Source organism: Canis lupus, chromosome 19 (assembly GCF_048164855.1).
Source record: "Canis lupus baileyi chromosome 19, mCanLup2.hap1, whole genome shotgun sequence".
In the NCBI taxonomy this organism is placed as follows: domain Eukaryota; kingdom Metazoa; phylum Chordata; class Mammalia; order Carnivora; family Canidae; genus Canis; species Canis lupus.
The window spans coordinates 41,155,995-41,175,758 of record NC_132856.1 but is presented as its reverse complement, the minus strand read 5'-3'; the positions used below and the strand labels follow the sequence as shown (position 1 = coordinate 41,175,758).

The following is a 19,764-nucleotide window of genomic DNA, read 5'->3' as shown; positions in this document are numbered from 1 at the left end:
TGACCAAAATGTTGACTATAAGTGGAGAGTATGAACATCTTTGTCTCATTCCTGATCTTAGGGGGCAAAGCAGTGGTTTCATCATTATGATGCTGGCTGAAGGTTTTTCATATATGCCCTCAGGTGGAGGAACTGTCCTTCTATTCCTAGTTTGCTGCTGTTGTTTTATCAAGAATGGATATTGGAAATTATCTAATGCTTTTTCTGCATCTGCTGAGACAAGACATAGATGATTTTTTAGATTATTAATATGGCAAGTTCCATTTAACTTTTGAATGTGAAACCTAACCTGGCATTACTCAGATAATGCAGATAAAGTCAGAACCCACCTGGTTATGATATATTATCCTTTTAAATATTGTTGGACTCAATCAACTAAATTTTACTCAAATTTTTTATATCTAGGTTCATGAGGTCCATTTATTTTCTTTAGTGGCCTTGCAGGACGAGTTGGGACACAATTCTTTAATTTTGGGGGAAGAGTTTCCGTAGAACTACTCTAAGTATTTCTTTCTTAAATATTTAAGTAGAATTCATCAGTGAAACTGTGTAGGCCTGGAGGGGGTTTTTTTCTTTCTTTCTTTCTTTTTTTAAAGTTATTTATTTATTTATGTATTTATGTATTTATGTATTTATATTTTATTTATTCATGAGAGACACAGAAAGAAAGAGAGGCAGAGACACAGGCAGAGGGAGAAGCAGGCTCCATGCAGGGAGTCTGATGCGGGACTCGATCCCAGGACTCTGGGATCATACCCTGGGCTGAAGGCAGGCCCTAAACCGCTGAGCCACCCGAGGATCCCCTAAAGATTTTATAAATTTATTAATGAGAGACACACAGAGAGAGAGGCAGAAACAGGCAGAGGGAGAAGGCGGCCCCATGAGGGGAACCTGATGCGGGACTCGATCCTGGGACCCCGGGATCACGCCCTGAGCCAAAGGCAGATGCTCAATAGCCGAGCCACCCAGGTGTCCCATAAGCCTGGAGTTTTCTTTGCTAAAATGCTTTAAACTCCAATCTCAATTTATTTGACAGTACTATTCAGTCTCCATTTTTTCTTGAGAGTTTTCATTTGTATTATTCAAGAAAGTGTCTCTTTCATCTATGTTGTAGAAGTTTTGGCATAAAGTTTTTCATAATATTCTTTTAGCTTTAAATATCAGTAGACTCTAGTGACAACACATCTATCATTTCTGATATTGGACATTTATGTCTTCTCTTTCTGATCAGTATGGCTAGAGATGTTTTTTAAAAATCAGCTTTTAGTCTTTGGTTTTCAATGATTTTTAAAATTTCTACTCATTTTCTTATTGAATTGTCTTTTTCATAAGGATTGAATTAATTTATAGATTTAGATATATATTCTGGAAACTAATCCTTGGCCAGTTATATGTATTGTAAATATATTTATCCATTTTCTTTGAAGGTGTATTTTGATAAACATAAGTTTTAAATTTTATATAGTTAAATATATCATTATCTCCTTTACGATTAGCTCTTTTGTCTAAAAGAGACTGTTCCAGTCTCGTCTAAAGCTATACTGGAAACCTTTCCTTCTTCTCAAGCACATAATTTTGAGTACCCTGACAGACCACTGGTAGACACAGAGCATCATACCTGCTATGGAGAGAAATGGCTGTGCTGTGGGTAGGCCAGAAAGCAGCTCTACCAGGACTAAAGAAGACTTGGTAATTAAATGAGCCATACAATCAACCAATAAATTAAGGAATACTTATTTTTGATACTGACTTTTTTTTTTACATCATTACTCATACCTAGGTAGTATGCAGATGGGAAAACAAAAATCAATGGTCTTTTAATTCATCTAATATAAGCCCTAATTTTCTTGGCATTTGTGACTAATTTCAATAGACACTAAAGATCACATGTGATGAAGATTTTATTTTTTAAACTATATTCTTAAAAAATACGTAACATTAAGTTTATCATTGTAATCATTTTTAGAAGTACAATTAGTGGCATCGAGTACATTCACAATGTTGTATACAATTTTCATTATCAGGGTGCCTAGGTTGCTCAGTGGTTGAGCATCTACCTTTAGTTCAGAGTATGATCCTGGAATCCCAAGATAGAGTCCCACATCAGGCTCCTTACATGGAGCCTGCTTCTCCTATCTCTGCCTCTCCCTGTCTCTCATGAATAAATAAAATCTTAAAAAAAAAATTATCACTATCTATTTCCAGAATTTTCTTATCATCTCAGAGAAAAACCCTGTACCCATTAAATAATAACTCCCCTTTCTCCCTTACCCGAACCCCAGGTAATCGCTAACCTAACTTTGTCTCTACAAAAGGCCTATTGTAGATATTTCATATAAGTGGAGTCATATAATTCTTGTCCTTTGGTGTCTAGCTTATTTCACTTATCATAATGTTTCCAAGATACACTCTTTCTGTAGCCTGTACTAGAACTTCATTTCTTTTTATGCCTGAATACTATTCCATTATGAATATATATCACATTTTGTTTATCCATTCACCTGTGATGGACTCTTGGGTTGTGTTGTTCCCACTTTGGGCTGTTGTAAATAATGCTCCTGTGAATATTAGCTTATAAGCATCTGTTTGAGTCCCTGTTTTCTTTTCTTTTCTTTTTTTTTTTTTTAAGATTTTATTTATTTATTTTGAGAATGTTTTGCTTTTGTTTTAAAGATCCTGTTTTCAACTCTTTTGGGTACAAACCTAGGAGTGGAACTGCTGGATCATATGGTAATCCTGTTTAACTTTTTTTTTTTAAGATTTTATTTATTTATTAGAGAGAGAGAGAGAGAGACGGGCAGAGACACAGGCAGAGGGAGAAGCAGGCTCCATGCAGGGAGCCCGACGTGGGACTCAATCCCGATCTCCAGGATCACGCCCTGGGCTGAAGGCGGCGCTAAACCGCTAAGCCACCGGGCTGCCCTCCTGTTTTACTTACTTACTTACTTACTTTATTCATGAGAGACACAGAGAGAGAGAGGCAGAGACACAGGCAGAGGAAGAAGCAGGCTCCATGCAGGGAGCCCGATGTGGGACTCGATCTTGGGTCTTCAGAATCACACCTGGGGCTGAGGGCGGCGCCAAACTGCTGAGCCACTCAGGTTGCCCCCGTTTAACTTTTTGAGGAAACACCAAATTGTTTTCTGTAGTGGCTGCATCATTCGACATTCTTACTGGCAATGTTCCTACTTCTCTAAGTTCTTGCCAACCCATACTTTCCTTTTTCTTTTTAATTGTTATAGCCCTCCTAGTGGGTATGAATGTCATCTGATTATGATTTTGATTTGCATTTCCCTAATGACTAATGGTGATGTGTGCCTATTGGACATTTGCGTATCTTCTCTGGAGAAATGTTTATTCAAGTCCTTTGACTATTTTTCAACTGAATGCTTCTTAACTCTTAACTGATAAAGAGGGAAACTAGTTCTTAGAACATCTAAGCTTTTTTTTATTTTCTCTTTTTGCCTCAGAACTTTTGCTTATGCTCAGAATGCTTCTTCCCATTGCCCTTGCCCATGGCTGCTTTTCACACTTCCTTCAAGTTCCCCAGATGTTCCTTCCCTGATCATCCTATCTCAAGTGTTCTGATTTAGAAGCCTTATTATTTCTAATTATAGAACCATATTTAGTTTCTTCACAGCACTTATCAAAATCTATAAATTGTTTTGTCTATATGTTTATTTACTCTTTCTCACATTAGCATGTAAGCACCCTGAAGGTATAGTACTTTTGTTTTGTTTTTAAAGATTTTATTTTTTTATTCATGAGACAGAGAGGCAGAGACATAGGCAGAGGGAGAAGCAGGATTCTTCGGGGAGCCCAATGTGGGACTCGATCCCAGGACCCCAGGGGATCATGACCTGAGCCTAAGGCAGACACTCAACCACTGAGCCACCCAGGTGCCCCAGTACTTTTGTCTTTTACATTAATGAGCACAGAGCCTGGAATATAGTAGATGCTTAATAAACAAATGATTAATGAATGAGGAAAGTTTTGCAAAAGGATACAAAAGCCTAGAACCCCATTTTCAGTACCATATGCAGTAACACCTGACAACTGCAGCTGGTCATACTAAATAAATAAAAATCCCTCTTCGAACTTACTGCCAAAACACAGAATATCACTGGCATTTTTCCTTAGCTTGCTTGAGTTTTAAAAACATCTGTGCTCCTGGCAATAAAGAGATATGTGTGTAGGTGTAGATTAGTATTTATACATGTATTTTCTAGACCTATCTGCTGAAAGGGCCTAAAAAACAATGATACCCCAGTAGCAATCAGTCCATCTAGTGTCAAGATCTTGGTTTTTCTAAATACCGTTCCTACAATAAAAGGAAGCAAAGCTCCCTGGAGAAATGGTAGGTTCCTGAATTGGGGCAGGAAAAATAAAAGATGAGCCTGCAGCATCATGTTGTAAGGGAAAGTAAAGTAGTCAAAAATTATGGGTGTATATGTCAGAAGCACACAAGAGCCAATATGTAAAGGAGTCCCAGTGGCCACATCTAGAATATGAGAGGAATGATGGAAACAGAAGCCACCATTAGGCATATAACAGTAATTGTCATAGGCAAGAACACTGATCAATTCTAAAACTAGTGGGCTAAAGTACTATAAGAAACAGGATATTTAGGGGCTCCTGGGTCGCTCAGTCAGTTAAGCATCTGACTCTTGATTTCAGCTTCTGGCCAAATAGAGAGAAGAAAAAAGATACAATGTTCCTTTCTCCTTTGATGGGATACATCGTCTGGACACTGAACTTCATTTGAATCTTCAGCATGTTCTTCCACATTAGACTAAAACCCACCTGATATTCATAAAAGGGCTGTTTTTTAGTCTGTTTGCCAAAGCACTTAAGAAGGCTTTCTGGCACACTGCTGACTGCTGAAAGCATGGGAATAGCGGACAGGGCCCTGTAGCAGTAACAGAGAAGCTGGTACAGCACAAGAAGGAGGGGAGATGGGGTTTGTGTTAATCATGATCTTTCAGTATCCCTGTCCTTCAACATCCATAATTAAATTCAAGCACTAAGTTTAAGTCCAATGCACTGGTTGATATAGTAGTGGGCTCATCGGCTTGGATTATGCTGGTTATATCCAAGTCCACATCTGGCATCTCAATTATTTTGGAGCAACCATTAACTGCAGCTTTCAATTCATAAAGACATTTTTAAATATCTTGATGGGACTCAAGAGCTGGAAGAGATGGGTCAGCCTTGAGGAGATGTGTCAGACTCTTCCTGCACATGGCCCACAACCAGGCAAGGAAAGATGTATGATAGGGCTTTACCTAGAGTGCTAGCATCACAGGAGCATTAGAGGATGTTGGGTGTATGGGACTCTAATTTTTTTTGCAACTTTTCTATAATTTTAAATTTACTTCAAAATAAAAACTAAAAGCCCTGCATTGTTGCATTTTCGTATATATGAACTGGACCAATAATAGCTTCCATTTTCTTTGAATAAATTTGGCTTCACTTGACTTAATAAGAAAGGATCACATTTTGGTTTAACTGTATACTTGAGAAAGTATATTTATTTTTCCTAGTGAAAATGCAGCCCAAGCAAAGAAAAGAAAGTATAAACCAATGATTTGCTATGGCTTTTAAAGACTTCTGTTCTTGGGATCTCTGGGTGGCGCAGCGGTTTGGCGCCTGCCTTTGGTCCAGAGCACGATCCTGGAGACCCGGGATCGAATCCCACGTCGGGCTCCTGGTGCATGGAGCCTGCTTCTCCCTCTGCCTGTGTCTCTGCCTCTCTCTCTCTCTCTGTGTGCCTATCATTAAAAAAAAAAAGACTTCTGTTCTTCAGGCAGAGAAAGTTGTGGGGAAAAAACTGAACCAATGCTATGATAATCCTTCCCTGGGAGGCACCTTGATATTCAAACTTGTCCCAGTTCCAGTGGTTGTGATTTAGAAAACATTTCTCTGGAGCCAGGGTTCAACTCTCTTTGAAGAGATTTTTTTCCCCCTTAACATGAGAAGGACTCCATGAGCTAACAGGGCCTATAGTTCTCTATCTGGTTTGGGCATATTTATAGCAGAAGATTTGGCCATGAATGTGTTGAGTGTGGAAGAGTAGGTGGCTGAAGCTGCATTTAGAAAGCATTTGTAACTGCTGTTCTTAGCCACTTAGAGACAGCAATGTGTTCTACTCTGGCTTCTCTCTCCTTTTGCAGGCTTAGAATATTTATTCCTTCAAATTCAATATTTTTCTAGTTCCATTTTGAAAACAATAGCAAATAGATCATCGAATTCAAAATTACACAATGGACTTGAATACACACTGCTCCAGAGTGATACACAAATGGCCAACAACAACACATCAATATCCTTAGTCATTAAGGAAATGCAAATCAAAACCATGATCAGATACCATTCATACCCACTAGGAGGGCTATTAACAATTAAAAAAAAAAAAAAAAAAGGAAAGTACGGTTGGCAAGAATGTGGAGAAATAGGAACATTGTCAGTAAGAATGTCAAATGGTGCAGCCACTATATAAAACAGTTTGGTGTTTCCTCAAAAGTTAAACAGGATTACCATATGATTCAGCAATTCCACTCCAAGGTTTGTACCCAGAAGAGTTCAAAACAGGATCTTTAAAACAAAAGCAAAAACACACACTTCTCTCTCAAAATAAATAAAAAAAATCTGGGAAGCCTGGGTGGCTTAGTGGTTGAGCATCTGGCTTTGGCTCAGGGCATGATCCTGAGGTCCTAGGATCAAGTCCCGCATGGGGCTCCCTGCATGGAGCCTGCTTCTCCCTCTTCCTATGTCTCTGCCTCTCTATATATATGTGTATCTCTCATGAATAAATAAATAAAATCTTTTAAAAAAGAAAAAAAAAGAAAGAAAACAGGGACTCAAACACATGCTTAATAGCTAATATTCATTGGAGCATTATTCACAACAGCCCAAAGTGGGAACAACACAACCCAAGAGTCTTTTACAGGTGAATGGATAAACAAAATGTGATATATATCCACAATGGAATAGTATTCAGGCATAAAAAAGAAATGAAGTTCTGGTACAGGCTACAGAAAAAGTGAATCTTGGAAACATAAGTGAAATAAGCTAGACACCAAAGGACAAGAATTACATGACTCCACTTATATGAAATATCTACAATAGGCCAATTTGTAGAGGCAAAGTTAGGTTAGTGGTTACCTGGGGTTCAGGTGAGGGAGAAAGGGGAGTTATTATTTAATGGGTACAGGGTTTTTCTTTGAGGCAATGACAAAGTTCTGTAAATAGATAATGATAATTGTATACAACATTGTGAATGTACTTAATGACACTCAATTGTACACTTAAAAATGGTAAACTTGGGATCCCTGGGTGGCTCAGCAGTTTGGGGCCTGCCTTTGGCCCAAGGCGGGATCCTGGAGAACCGGGATCGAGTCCCACATCGGGCTCCTAGCATGGAGCCTGCTTCTCCCTCTGCCTATGTCTCTGCCTCTCTCTCTCTCTCTGTGTGTCTATCGTGAATAAATAAATATAATCTTTAATAAAAAAAAATGGTAAACTTTATATTATGCGTTTTTACCACAATAAAAAAGAGTTAAGGAAACAAGAAATACTAATATGTATTGGTTTTTCAAAACTGAGGATTCCTTAAGCAAAGGATGTATAAACATGACTAAATTCATAATAGTGTTGGGAAATTAAAATAGCAGAATCCCCCAAAACTTAACTTACACATGGCGGGCAATCATAAAAATATATAAACACAGTGACAAAAATCAGATTTTAAAATAAAGTGACTTGGGGGCCTGGGTGGCTCAGTTGGTTAAGTGTCTGACTCTTAGTTTCAGCTTAGGTCATGATCTCAGGATCCTGAGATCAAGCCGCGATCGGGCTCCACACTCAGCACAGGGTCTACTTATCCATCTCACTCTCTCTCTTAGAAATAAAAATAAAATCTTAAAAAAAAAAAGTGACTTAATTCTGGTATATATTCATGGGGTCCTATTCTATAATGTCAATTTATATTCTCAAACATTATACTTTTCCATCAAAAGTTAGAACTTCCAGGCCCCCCTAGTCCGTCTGTAAATTCTTTACCATCAATTCATTCCCCCAGCACATACAGACATAGGCTCCACACAGCCTCCTTACCAGCTAGCTGTCTCACCAACTTAGCCTGGAAAGCATTGAATTCTTCCTCCTCTGGGGCCAGAGAAGTACTTCTTCCCCTCTCCTAGACCATCCCAGGAAATAGGGGAAACCATCTTGCTAACTGTATTCTCTTCACAACTGGGAATTCTTCTAGGGTTTACCTACCAGTGAATTCAGATTTTCAAGATCTAAAGACCTCGTTGGTGCTTTTGGTCTCAAATTTTGCTTAACAAAGTGATTTACCTGCTTTGAGACAACAGAGATCTACAATCACATCACATGGCCAACAAAACAAGGAAAACTAAGCCGATGGCCTGCAAAAGCCCAAGGCTGCTGCTCTCTCCAAACTGGCCAGTGACTGACCTTTGTACTCAGGGGTGAACTCCTTCATTTCGGGAGGGAGGGATTCATAGAAGCGCTGCTCCCGGGAGATGAGGGGCTTGCACACAGTGTGGTCGTCGTAGCGCATCATGCTGCTGTGTCCGCCCACCTGGTGGATGAAGGGCTCCAGGAGGACACCCCGGTCTCCGGCCCGACTTGCATTCTTGCCATACTGCCCCACTTCCATGGTTTGACAAACACACATTGCGTTGGGGGCCAGTTGCACACTGAGGGCAGAGGATGCAGCACATGGGCCACGAAAGGAGAGCTAGGCAGAAGGTCCTGGCGAGTTGAAAGCAACAGTCAGAGTCTGTTCCACTTATTCTTCTTTCCTAACAGGAAAGAGAGAGAAGAAAGAATCAGAATACCTAGCAAGCTACAATTTCCCTGGAATTCATAGAATATCTGCTCCATAAATAAGAAAGGGATTCTGGGGGCACCTGGCTGGCTCCATCAGTTTAACTAACACACAACTCTTGATCTCAGGGTTGTGAGTTCAAGCACCATGCTGGGTATAGAGATTACTTTTTAAAAAACTAATATTTTTTTAAAATGGGATTGTTTTGTTCCCAGCACCTACAGTGCTGCCTGGTGCATGAGAGGCAGGTGGCAAGTTTTTCTGAATGATACAACTTTGGTTTCCTCCACCCATTTTTTTTACACACAGAAGCCCACATTTTCTTCCTTTCCTGGCTGTCCTAACTTTCCACATTCCCTAAAGGATTTGATTTTAGAGCTACAATATGTTAACAGTCATCAGAAAGGCAACTATCCCTGTTTATTTCATATTCAAAGATAAACGTTCAGGGAAAAAACATAAGGCAACACAAATTCATCTTGTTCAGACTTCTCACCATATCCAGTAATGGTAAGGGTCTCTCGCTGACTCAAGGAAGAGTTTTTGAGAAATCTGGTCACACTAGATTTTTAACTTTTCTGCCAAAGGCCAAGGAGCAGGCAGGGGAAGCCAATCCTTGCTGAGTCGTAGCATCATAAAAAGGGTTTGCTTTTCCCAAGGAAATTCAGGGTTCTGATTTCTTCTACTTTGAATCGATGGCCATCAATTTATGGCCTTATCCTGCACCACAGAGTTACTGTATAACTCTACACCAAGCACTGGGATAAGGAAAGGTCCTTTGTACTTATATATACACCTTGTAATGCCAGTTTTCTCTCAAGAAAGTTAAAGTAATGGGCAACTTCTCTAATACTGAATATATTTTGAAATTAGGAATGTAGCAGGCAAGACTACATCTGAAAGATTAAGACTAAGAAAGAAAAATATTGTTAGGAGCAGGAATATAGCTTTACTTGCAAGAGATAAAACATTATTTTTCTTCTGAACCTCATAATTTATGGGCAAAATAGGCTACTGAAAAACACTGCTGTAAAACCACAAAATTTTCTTGATTCAAAGCTGCCCAGGAAGCTTTATTTCACGGTTATCAACAAAAGTAAATGACTTTCCATCCCTATAACTGATCAGCACCACTTCAATGCACACACACTTTTTTGCTTGCCTATCCACTCTCTAGTCCTCCTTCAGAAGGCAATTCTCTGCCCCACAGAGTTTTCCCAGCCTTCATTCTCCCAAACATGAGTTGAGTGCACACCTCTATGGCTTCTAAGGTACCTTGTGCCAACTATCTCAGCAATACATCACTGTACTGTCACCTATTTACTTGCCTGTCACCATCTTGCATTTCTACCTAGGGTCCAAGGCAGTTCCTGGCACACCAGAAGTGTTCAAAAACAGGTTTGTTGGACACAATGAAATAATTCCAGGAAGAGGGCTGCAGGGAGTAAAAGCACAACAATATGAGAACAGGAGTCACACAGTGGCAGTGTTAAGTGGGGAAGGTGCTGTGAAGGCCTCTCGAGACTCCTAGAGGTGCCCCCTATGGAGTGGACCCTACCTAGCACTGTCAATTGGCTTTTGACTGGCCCTGCCACAGGCCAGGATTGCCTCTGATGGGGGATGGGGTACCCAGGACGGAGCTAAACTTTCTAGCCTGGGTCAGTGGGTGTCTGGGAAAAGAGAGGGATCGATAGTGCCAAGCACTCCAGAAGAGGCAATCTCTGCAGCATCTACAGACTGGAAGGCACAAATATAATCTCCAGTCAGATCCAGACTTTTGGTATTTTGTTTCTACATGATATGTACATAAAGTCATGGTACTATTTTCGTGTTTGAAATATTTTCTTAGACGTAAACATGTAATGGGCACCCGGGTAGTATAGTCTGCTAAGCACCAGACTCAGGTCATGATCTTAGGATCATGAGATCGAGCACAAGCAACAGGCTCTGCCCTCAGTGCAGAGTCTGCTCAAGGTTCTCTCTCCCTCTCCCTCTGCCCCTCCTGCTTGTGCTCTCTCTCACGCTCTCTAAAGTATATAAATCAATTTTTTTAAAAAAAGAAAAGTAAACATGTAAAATACACCAAATTTCTGAAAGCTTTGTTTTAGCATTTCTTTTTAAATAAACCTGGAACCTAAGAAAGTGCAAATGCCCAGAACTCTGTCAATCTCTGTGAGGCCCTGGCTTTCAAAGCATGAAGCTGTGGGTAAGTCCCTTAACTTCAAATTTCCTCACCTATGGGGCACTCGGGTGGCTCAGTCATTTGAGCCTCCAACTCTTGACTTCAGCTCATCATGAACTCAGAGTCATAAGTTCAAGGCTGTGTGGGTCTCTGCACTCAGTGTGGAGTACGCTTGTCCCTCTTCCTTCCCCTCTGCCCCCACACTGCACATGTGTGTGTACGCGCATGCACACTTGCTTGCTCACTCTCTCTCTGAAATAAATAAATAAAATCTCAAATTTCCACACCTATAATTTGAAGACATGCCCTCCACTAATCCTGTGGGATATGCTGATGCAGGCAAAGGGCTTGGGCTTGCCCCACCTACTGCCCAGCCTTGAAATACTGGAAACAGCGATAGCTCTGACTCTCTTATAAACAACCAGAGGTTGCTCCTCAAGTCTGGTAGCCACCAAGGCCCATGCTGAAAACCAAGGACTGAGAAGGTGTAAATGATGACGTCTTTCTCCACTCTTTCCTTGCTGACAGAGTCCCAGTTAGGTAGTCCAACCTCCAAGGAATGTCAAACTCCATTCTTGCTCAGGGAGAATTTGAAACAGTACTTCTATCCCTTTGAGACGGCTGATTTAGGAAAGGGCATGTGACCATCTTCTAAGCATGAGACATGAGGAGAAGTTGGCCAGGGGTCTCCTGGGAAAAGGCACCTCGCTCTTAAAGAACAAGAGACAGGTGTCTCTTCTCTTTCTCTGGATAGAAATTCTGTCTGGGGATCCTTGGGTGGCACAGCGGTTTGGCGCCTGTCTTTGGCCCAGGGCACGATCCTGGAGACCCAGGATCGAATCCCACGTCGGGCTCCCGGTGCATGGAGCCTGCTTCTCCCTCTGCTTATGTCTCTGCCTCTCTCTCTCTCTCTCTGTGACTATCATAAATAAATAAAAATTAAAAAAAAAAAAAGAAATTCTGTCTGGATGTGTATCTGAGACTATTATAGCTACCTGGTGACCCTAAAAGATACTAGCCTAAAGACTAGGCCAGGGATCCCTGGGTGGCACAGCGGTTTGGCGCCTGCCTTTGGCCCAGGGCGCGATCCTGGAGACCCGGGATCGAATCCCACGTCAGGCTCCCGGTGCATGGAGCCTGCTTCTCCCTCTGCCTGTGTCTCTGCCTCTCTCTCTCTCTCTCTCTCTCTCTCTCTCTGTGTGTGACTATCATAAATAAATAAAAAATTAAAAAAAAAAAAAAAGACTAGGCCAACATGGTGAGCTAGCACAACACAGGGAGAGAAATCAGGGTCCCTGATGTTGTCACTAAAGTATTGGATATCTTGTTATGTAACAAAAATAAATTTCCCTTTATGCTTTCAGCCAGTTTCATTAGGATTTTCTGTCACTTAGAGTCAAAACCATCCTAGATGAAAGGACAGAAAAGCATCAAAATCTCCAGATCATCAGTTAATAATACACTTTGCACATAAAGAGGTAAGTGTTTTCTAATGATAACAAGGAAAACTTCCAACAACTGAAGAATAAGTCCTTCACAGATGACAAAGGACACACTCTCCCAAACTCCAAAGGGAAAAAAGTAGCTTTATAATCTTTAAAGTGTCCCCAAAGGCAGACAATCTGAGTTATACCTGGTCCATTAAAGTTGGTACCAATATACTAAAAAAGAATCTGACAAACAGAAAATTCATTCTCTCATAAGTCATAATGGACCTACCCAAATATCGAAATAATCAACTTAGAACTGATTCTACTATGATTCAACAACAGGCAGACCATAAACAAAATTTATACTCTTGCCACTGATCATTATTTTTCACAAACACATCTAAACACAACTGAGTCAATAAATTCTGTTTTCCAGAGTGTAACTAATCTTCAAAGATTTTTCAGACTGTCCTCTGCAAATACACTGACCTGATTTTAAGTAGTTTATGCCATCCAAAACATTAACAGTTTCTAATCTTTTCCAGACTTAAATTAAGGAACTACTAGCATGAAGAAAAACTTGCAAATTCTTTAAAAACAAAAAGTATAAAAATAAGTCAGATCATTAAAATCGGAAAGGTTTCAATAAAAAAACCCCACCAGTATATGTTTTGGCCTTTTTGTTCTGTAAACAACTCCAGAGGTTTCCCTGGGGGACACTATAAATGGTATGCTTTTCCCTATGTGGCAATAAATTGAGGTTCTTTATTTGGTTTATAATACAGTGATGCTTCCTATGCACCTGCTATCTAAAATTCATATTGTTCAAGTATATAATGTACAAAAAAAACTGGGGGCTATGATCATGGGAACAGGATAATTTTTAAAAATTTTAATTCCAGGGGCGCCTGAGTGGCTCAGGTCATGATCCCAGGGTCCTGGGACAGAGCCCTGCATTGGGCTCTCTTGCTCAGCAGGGAGCCTGCTTCTCCCTCTCCCTCTAACCTACCCCTGCTCACGCTCTGTCAAATAAATAAAATCTTTTTAAAAATAAAAATAGGGCAGCCTGGGTGGCTCAGCGGTTTAGTGCCGCCTTCGGCCCAGGGCGTGATCCTGGAGTCCCGGGATCGAGTCCAATGTTGGGCTCCCTACATGGAACCTGCTTCTCCTTCTGCCTGTGTGTGTCTCTGCCTCCACCCCCCTCCTCTCTGTGTTTCTTATGAATAAATAAATAAATAAATCTTTTAAAAAAATAAACAAGGGACACCTGGGTGGCTTAGTGGTTGAACGTCTGCCTTTGGCTCAGGGCCTGATTCCAGGGTCCTGGGATCAAGTCCTGTATCAGGCTCCACACAGGGAGCACACTTCTCTCTCTGCCTATGTCTCTGTCTTTCTCTGTGTGTCTCCCATGAATAAGTAAAAATAAAATCTTTAAAAATAAATAAAATTAAAATTAAAAAATTTAATTACAGTGCACTTAACATACAGTGTTATATTAGTTTCAGGTGTACAATAGTGTGATTCAAGAATTCTATACATTGGGTAGCCTGAGTGGCTCAGCGGTGTAGCGCCACCTTCAGTCCAGGGCCTGATCCTGGAGACCCAGGATCAAGTCCCACATCAGGCTCCTCTGCCTGTGTTGTGTCTCTGCCTCTCTCTCTCCTTCTCTGTGTCTCTCATGAATAAATAAATAAAATCGAAAGAAAGAAAAGAAAAGAAAAGAAAAGAAAAGAAAAGAAAAGAAAAGAAAAGAAAAGAAAAGAAAAGAAAAGAAAAGAAAAGAAAAGAAAAGAAAAGAAAAGAAAAGAAAGAGAAAGAAAGAAGAAAGAAAAGAAAAAGTCTGCTTTTTGATTTATATATTTTTGCTGTTGTTCATATTTTATTTTTTAAATTCCACATATGAATGAAATCATAACAGTATATGTCTTCTTCTGACTAGCTTATTTCACTTAACATTATATTCTCTAGATCCAACCATTATATTGCAAATGGCAAGGTTTCACTCTTGCTTATGGCTGAATAATACTCCATTGTACACCACATCTTCTTTATTCATTCACCTACTGACACTCAGGCTGCTTCCACAATTTGGCTATTGTAAATAATGCTGCAATAACCACAGTGGTGCATGTATCCCTTCTAATTAGTGTTTTCATATTCTTTGGATAAATACTCAATAGGGAACAGAATAATTTTTAGATTGAGACTAATAGAAAGTACTCCTGTTTCAAAAGAAGCACTAGATATCACCCCTTGCAAATGTCATATTTAGGGGGAGAAAAAGCTTAGATATAATAATCTGAGCATTATAAAGATCTCACAAATCTATGTACTGAACTACATTAGGATCTGTAATTTTTTTCTGTAAAAATCACTTTGCTGTAATTAACACAGCTCAGAGAAAGAAATTCTTAGTACCAAAAATATTCTTTGATCCCTTAAACAATTGCAACTTCTCATTTTGCAGTTTCTACATAAGATTTGTCCACTCATGGGGGCCCCTGGCTGGCTCAGTTGGTAAAACATGCAACTCTTAATCTTCGGGTCATGAGTTCGTGCCCCGCATTGGGTGTGGAATCTACTTTATTTTTTATTTTTTTTAATTTTTTGGAACCTACTTTAAAAAAATAAAAAGACTTGTCCATTCTTATGAGGCAGTGAGGGGCTCATTATGCAGTTACACTTGTTTCAGACAAGAGCTACAGGAGCAGACGGAATCTTCCCTTCCTGTGGAACTTCTAAAGCATGTAAATACTAGAGGGACAAACAGGAACAAAGGAAACCTACCAGTCTAAAACCATGCCAAGAGACTAGAAAGAAAAAGGAAAAGACTGGAGCCATTTCTTGGAAGCACTGCTAAACTAACAAGGAAGAGTAATCAGCAAAAAAAACAATCAAGAACCAAGTTATTCAAAGTTCTCCAAGTTTCTGCTGAAGAAGTACTTAACAAAGGCAATATTTAAAACTCTTAGGCAAGAATAAGTATCCCAAATGAGCCTACCTGTGAGCACCTGGACAGCACTCTGAATACAGCAGACTCTGCTGAGCACTAACATACCTGACACTCTACTCACAACATAGAGAACCTCCTCTTCCCCAGTGGTGCATTAGTAATCTGGAAGGTATCGGAAGGAAATTGATGCCTAGGTTTATCCTCCACCCTACTCCAGAATTAATTGTAGTGAGAAGCCTCTAGAACATCCTATTATAATCTCAATCTCTCTGTAGGCCATGACCTGGCTGCCATCACCTAGTCAAGTAGTACGCTGGACACCCCTACCCCTGGCTGTCATTGTCAAAGACTTCTATAACTTTTTCCACAACACTACTGTTTTCAGCATCTTCAACCTCATCAGCCCAAGGAGCTATTCAGTTGCCAATACCACCATAGAGGATCATGGTCATCACGATATTTTGATCACCCAGTGCTCCATGATCACCAGCACTAACATTCTGGGCATGACAATAGCCATCCTGAGGATCTTCCTGCACAATATGACCAAGTAACCAAGTATGATGCAAACCAGTAAGGTAGGCAGTACCTTCTCCCTGTCATGACTAAGGACCAATCATAACTACTGTGAGAACATACCAAAAGAAAGGTTGATGGAAAAGAAAGTTTCTAAAACACCCCTCCCCTCAAAGAAACCCCTCACCACCTCCAAATATCATCACTTCCAGGATTAAATTTCAATATATGAATGGGAAGGGGCACAAACATTTCTATAGCAGAAATCATGATCAGTGTTTAAAGCTCTGCTTCCAAGTACCTGCTGTCTCTTTTTCTAGTGAGACTTCACTATTTCTGTCATGACTTGATAGGATATTTGACAAGGAAATCTTGTTTTTGTGAGAAGGAGCTTGCACCTTTTTTTCTATGCAATAGTTTGTACCACTATGTATATTGGATTGAAAATTGTTTTACTGGGGGATCCCTGGGTGGCTCAGGGGTTTAGAGCCTGCCTTTGGCCCAGGGCGTGATCCTGGAGTCCCGGGATCGAGTCCCACGTCGGGCTCCCTGCATGGAGCCTGCTTCTCCCACTGCCTGTGTCTCTGCCTCTCTCTCTCTGTCTCTTGTGAATAAATAAATAAAATCTTTAAAAAAAAAAATTGTTTTACTTTTAAATGTTTAAAATAAGAAAATTCCCACAGCAGAAGCCTAATACATTTCAGTATTTACTAGTAAAGCTCCTTTCTTTCTTTCTTTTTTTTTTAAAGATTTTATTTTTAAGTAATCTCTACACCTAACATGGAGCTCGAACTCATAACCCTGAGATCAAGAGTCACACACACTCCACTGACTGAGCCAGCCAGGCACCCAGTAAAAGCTCCTTTCTAATGAACACAATCTCGAAAAATAGAACCAAATCAAGATGTTCTAATATTTATGCATTAGAGTAAACAAGACCACAGTGTGTTGATTACCATGTCTGTTTTTATTGGGGTCTTTAGGGTCTAAATCAGGTACTAGGGGAGAGAGGAAAAGCATAGCAGCAAGCTAGGCTTTAGTTTGCCAAAACAGATACTTGAGACAAGATTAAGTTCTGAATTTTGGCAAAATCACTGTTATCAAAATTATATAACTCAGTAGATAATACCTATGCCCTAAATACAAGATGTGGTTTGGGTTCTTGTCTTATAAAAAAACCTGGACCCTGGGGCACCTGGATGGCTCAGTGGTTGAGCATCTGCCTTTTGGCTCAGGTCCTGATCCCAGGGTCCTGGGATCAAGTCTTGCATCAGGTTCCCCATGGGGAGTCTGATTCTACCTCTGCCTATGTCTCTGCCTCTCTCTGTGTCTCTCATTAATAAATGAAATATTTAAAAAATTTTTTCAAATTAAAAAAATTTAAAAACTGGACCCTAACCAAAGGACCACTGGCTTGATTTGTGGGGCTGTCAGAGATGTTCAGAGAGGAAATAATGTAGGTTGAATTAGTTATTTTAGATCATTGGAAGTTTACATTAAAATGGTTAAAATTTTGTCAGCTTATGAATGGACTGCTCCCCCAGAAGTCAAGCGGTTCCACTGCTCTACCTAGGAGTCTGTGAACCACCAGCTACAGGAATCTCTACTTGTTTGTCCTTTGTTTGCTTTAAGACACTTTGGTTCCACATTTTACTGCATAAAATGGGAAGGAGGATATTCTTAAAAAGAACAAACTTGGGGAGCCCCGGTGGTGCAGCGGTTTAGTGCCGCCTGCAGCCCAGGGCGTCCTGGAGACCCTGGATTGAGTCTCATGTCAGGCTCTCTGTATGATGTCTGCTTTCCCTCTGCCTGTGTCTCTGCCTCTCTCTCTGTCTCTATGAATAAATTTATAAAATCTTAAAAAAAAAAAAAAAAAGAACTTGCTGAGATTGAATTTTTTTTTCACCAGTGGAAAGCAACAAATGGAAATAAATGTATACCCTGCAAAGATTAGTTAAAATAGTTAGGCTGACTTTCTGGTTATAGACACTAACTCCTTGAACATATAATTGAACTCCAAAATGAATTACATCTCTTTTCAAATAAATAAATTTTCTGATACTGCTGAAATTTGTATATTACAGTAATTGTTTTCCTTTTTTATTTTTATTTTTTTGAAGATTTTATCTGAGAGTGAGCAAGAAAGTTTGAGAGACAGTGAGTGGGAAAGAGAGAGCACAAGTGGAGAGAGGGGCAGAGTGAGAAGTAGGTTCCCTGCTGAGCAGAGAGCCAGATTCAGGGCTCCATCCTAGGACCCAGGGATCATGACTTGAGCCAAAACAAAGGCAGACACCCAACCGAGCCACCCAGGCATCCCTTCATTTTATTTATTTATTTTTTGCATAATTAAGTATCCCCCATTTATTTATTATTATTATTATTATTTATTATTTATTTACAAACTACAATAAAATCTGACGGCCATTTCATTTCACTAAGGGCTTTTGCTTTAAAAAAAGAAAACAACTGGGACACCTGGGTGGCTCAGCGGTTGAGCATCTGCCTTCAGTTCAGGGCATGATCCCCAGAGTCCTGGGATCAAGTCCCACATCGGGCTCCCTGCATGGAGCCTGCTTCTGCCTCTGCCTGTGTCTCTGCCTCTCCCTCTCTGTGTCTCTTGTGAATAAATAAATAAAATCTTTAAAACAACAACAACTGGGGTGCCTGGGTGGCTCAGTTGGTTAAGCACCTGCCTTTGGGTCAGGTCATAATCCCAGTCCTGGGACAGAGCTCCACATCAAGCTCCCTGCTCAGCAGGGAACCTGCTTCTCCCTCTCCCTCTGCCCCATCTCCCACTGCTTGTGTACTCTTTCACTCTCACTGTCTCTAATAAATACATAAAATCTCTTTTTTTTAAAGATTTTATTTGTTTATTCATGACAGACACAGAGAGAGAGAGAGAGAGAGAGGCAGAGACACAGGCAGAGGGAGAAACAGGCTCCATGCAGGGAGCCTGACGTGGGACTTGATCCCAGGTCTCCAGGATCACGCCCTGGGCTGAAGGCAGGCACTAAACCGCTGAGCCACCAGGGCTGCCCACATAAATTTTTTTTTTTAAATTTAAGTAAACTGTGGTATATTCATATGATGTACAACACAAAAATGAAAAGGAACCAATTACTGCCACACACAACACAGATGAATTGCAGGTGTGATATAGCAAGAAAAAAATCTAGACACTAAGGAGACTATGTGGTATGATTCTACTCCCATAAAGTTCAAAATGATAATGGAGACCAAAATAGTGGTTACTCTATGAAAATTGAGAAGGGGCACAAAGGTAGAGATGACACAGGTGAATACTATAAATATCCAGTGAGCTGTGTCCCTGGATTTGTGAACTTTACTGTAAGTTAGAAGCTTGATTATAAAGAAAAAGAAAATCAATAGCATTCCCCTATACCAACAAAAAGCAATTAGAAAATGAAAACTGTTTAAATACATCCCATTCACAACAGCAACAAAACTATAAATTACCTATAAACCTTTAAAAATTATGTCAGACAATAATAAAGCTCTACTGACACCTAAAATTAAGAGGCACAATATAAACTGCTTTTCTGTTTGTTTTAATTCAACAACACAGCAAGTCTAGAAAGTGGCAATGAAAAAAAGCTCTGGCGAAGAAAGAGAAACTGCAATCAGATACAGTGGTGAACAAGGTCAGACTATTTTAAGAAGTAGTAAGGCACTGCCTCCATAGCAAGAACAATACCTGGTCACCAAGTTCATTAGTTGGGCCAGCACAGACATTTGAAATGCAAATCAGCAAACACACACTCTAAGAAGCTTGGTTAGAATTTGAAATTCTCTGGCCAACACATTTTTA

General features: G+C 40.1%; 1 protein-coding gene and 1 pseudogene across 4 annotated transcripts in view; both read right to left on the bottom strand.

Annotated features, from left to right (window-relative positions):
- Positions 1–19,764, bottom strand: part of IP6K1 (inositol hexakisphosphate kinase 1) — a 65,801-nt gene that overhangs the window by 12,312 nt on the left and 33,725 nt on the right. The window contains exons 1-2 of one of the 4 annotated variants that reach the window (XM_072786190.1): positions 10,183–10,289; positions 8,606–8,828 (exon numbers count right to left, since the gene is read on the bottom strand). In XM_072786190.1, coding sequence (XP_072642291.1) covers positions 8,606–8,747 — 142 coding nt within the window. In that variant the 5' untranslated portion in view covers positions 8,748–8,828; positions 10,183–10,289. Of the gene's footprint in view, positions 1–8,478; positions 8,829–10,182; positions 10,290–19,764 lie in introns of those variants that run through there. The other 3 variants (XM_072786188.1, XM_072786189.1, XM_072786191.1) reach the window with 3 other exon arrangements.
- LOC140610308 (aminoacyl tRNA synthase complex-interacting multifunctional protein 2 pseudogene) lies at positions 2,661–8,472 on the bottom strand (annotated as a pseudogene).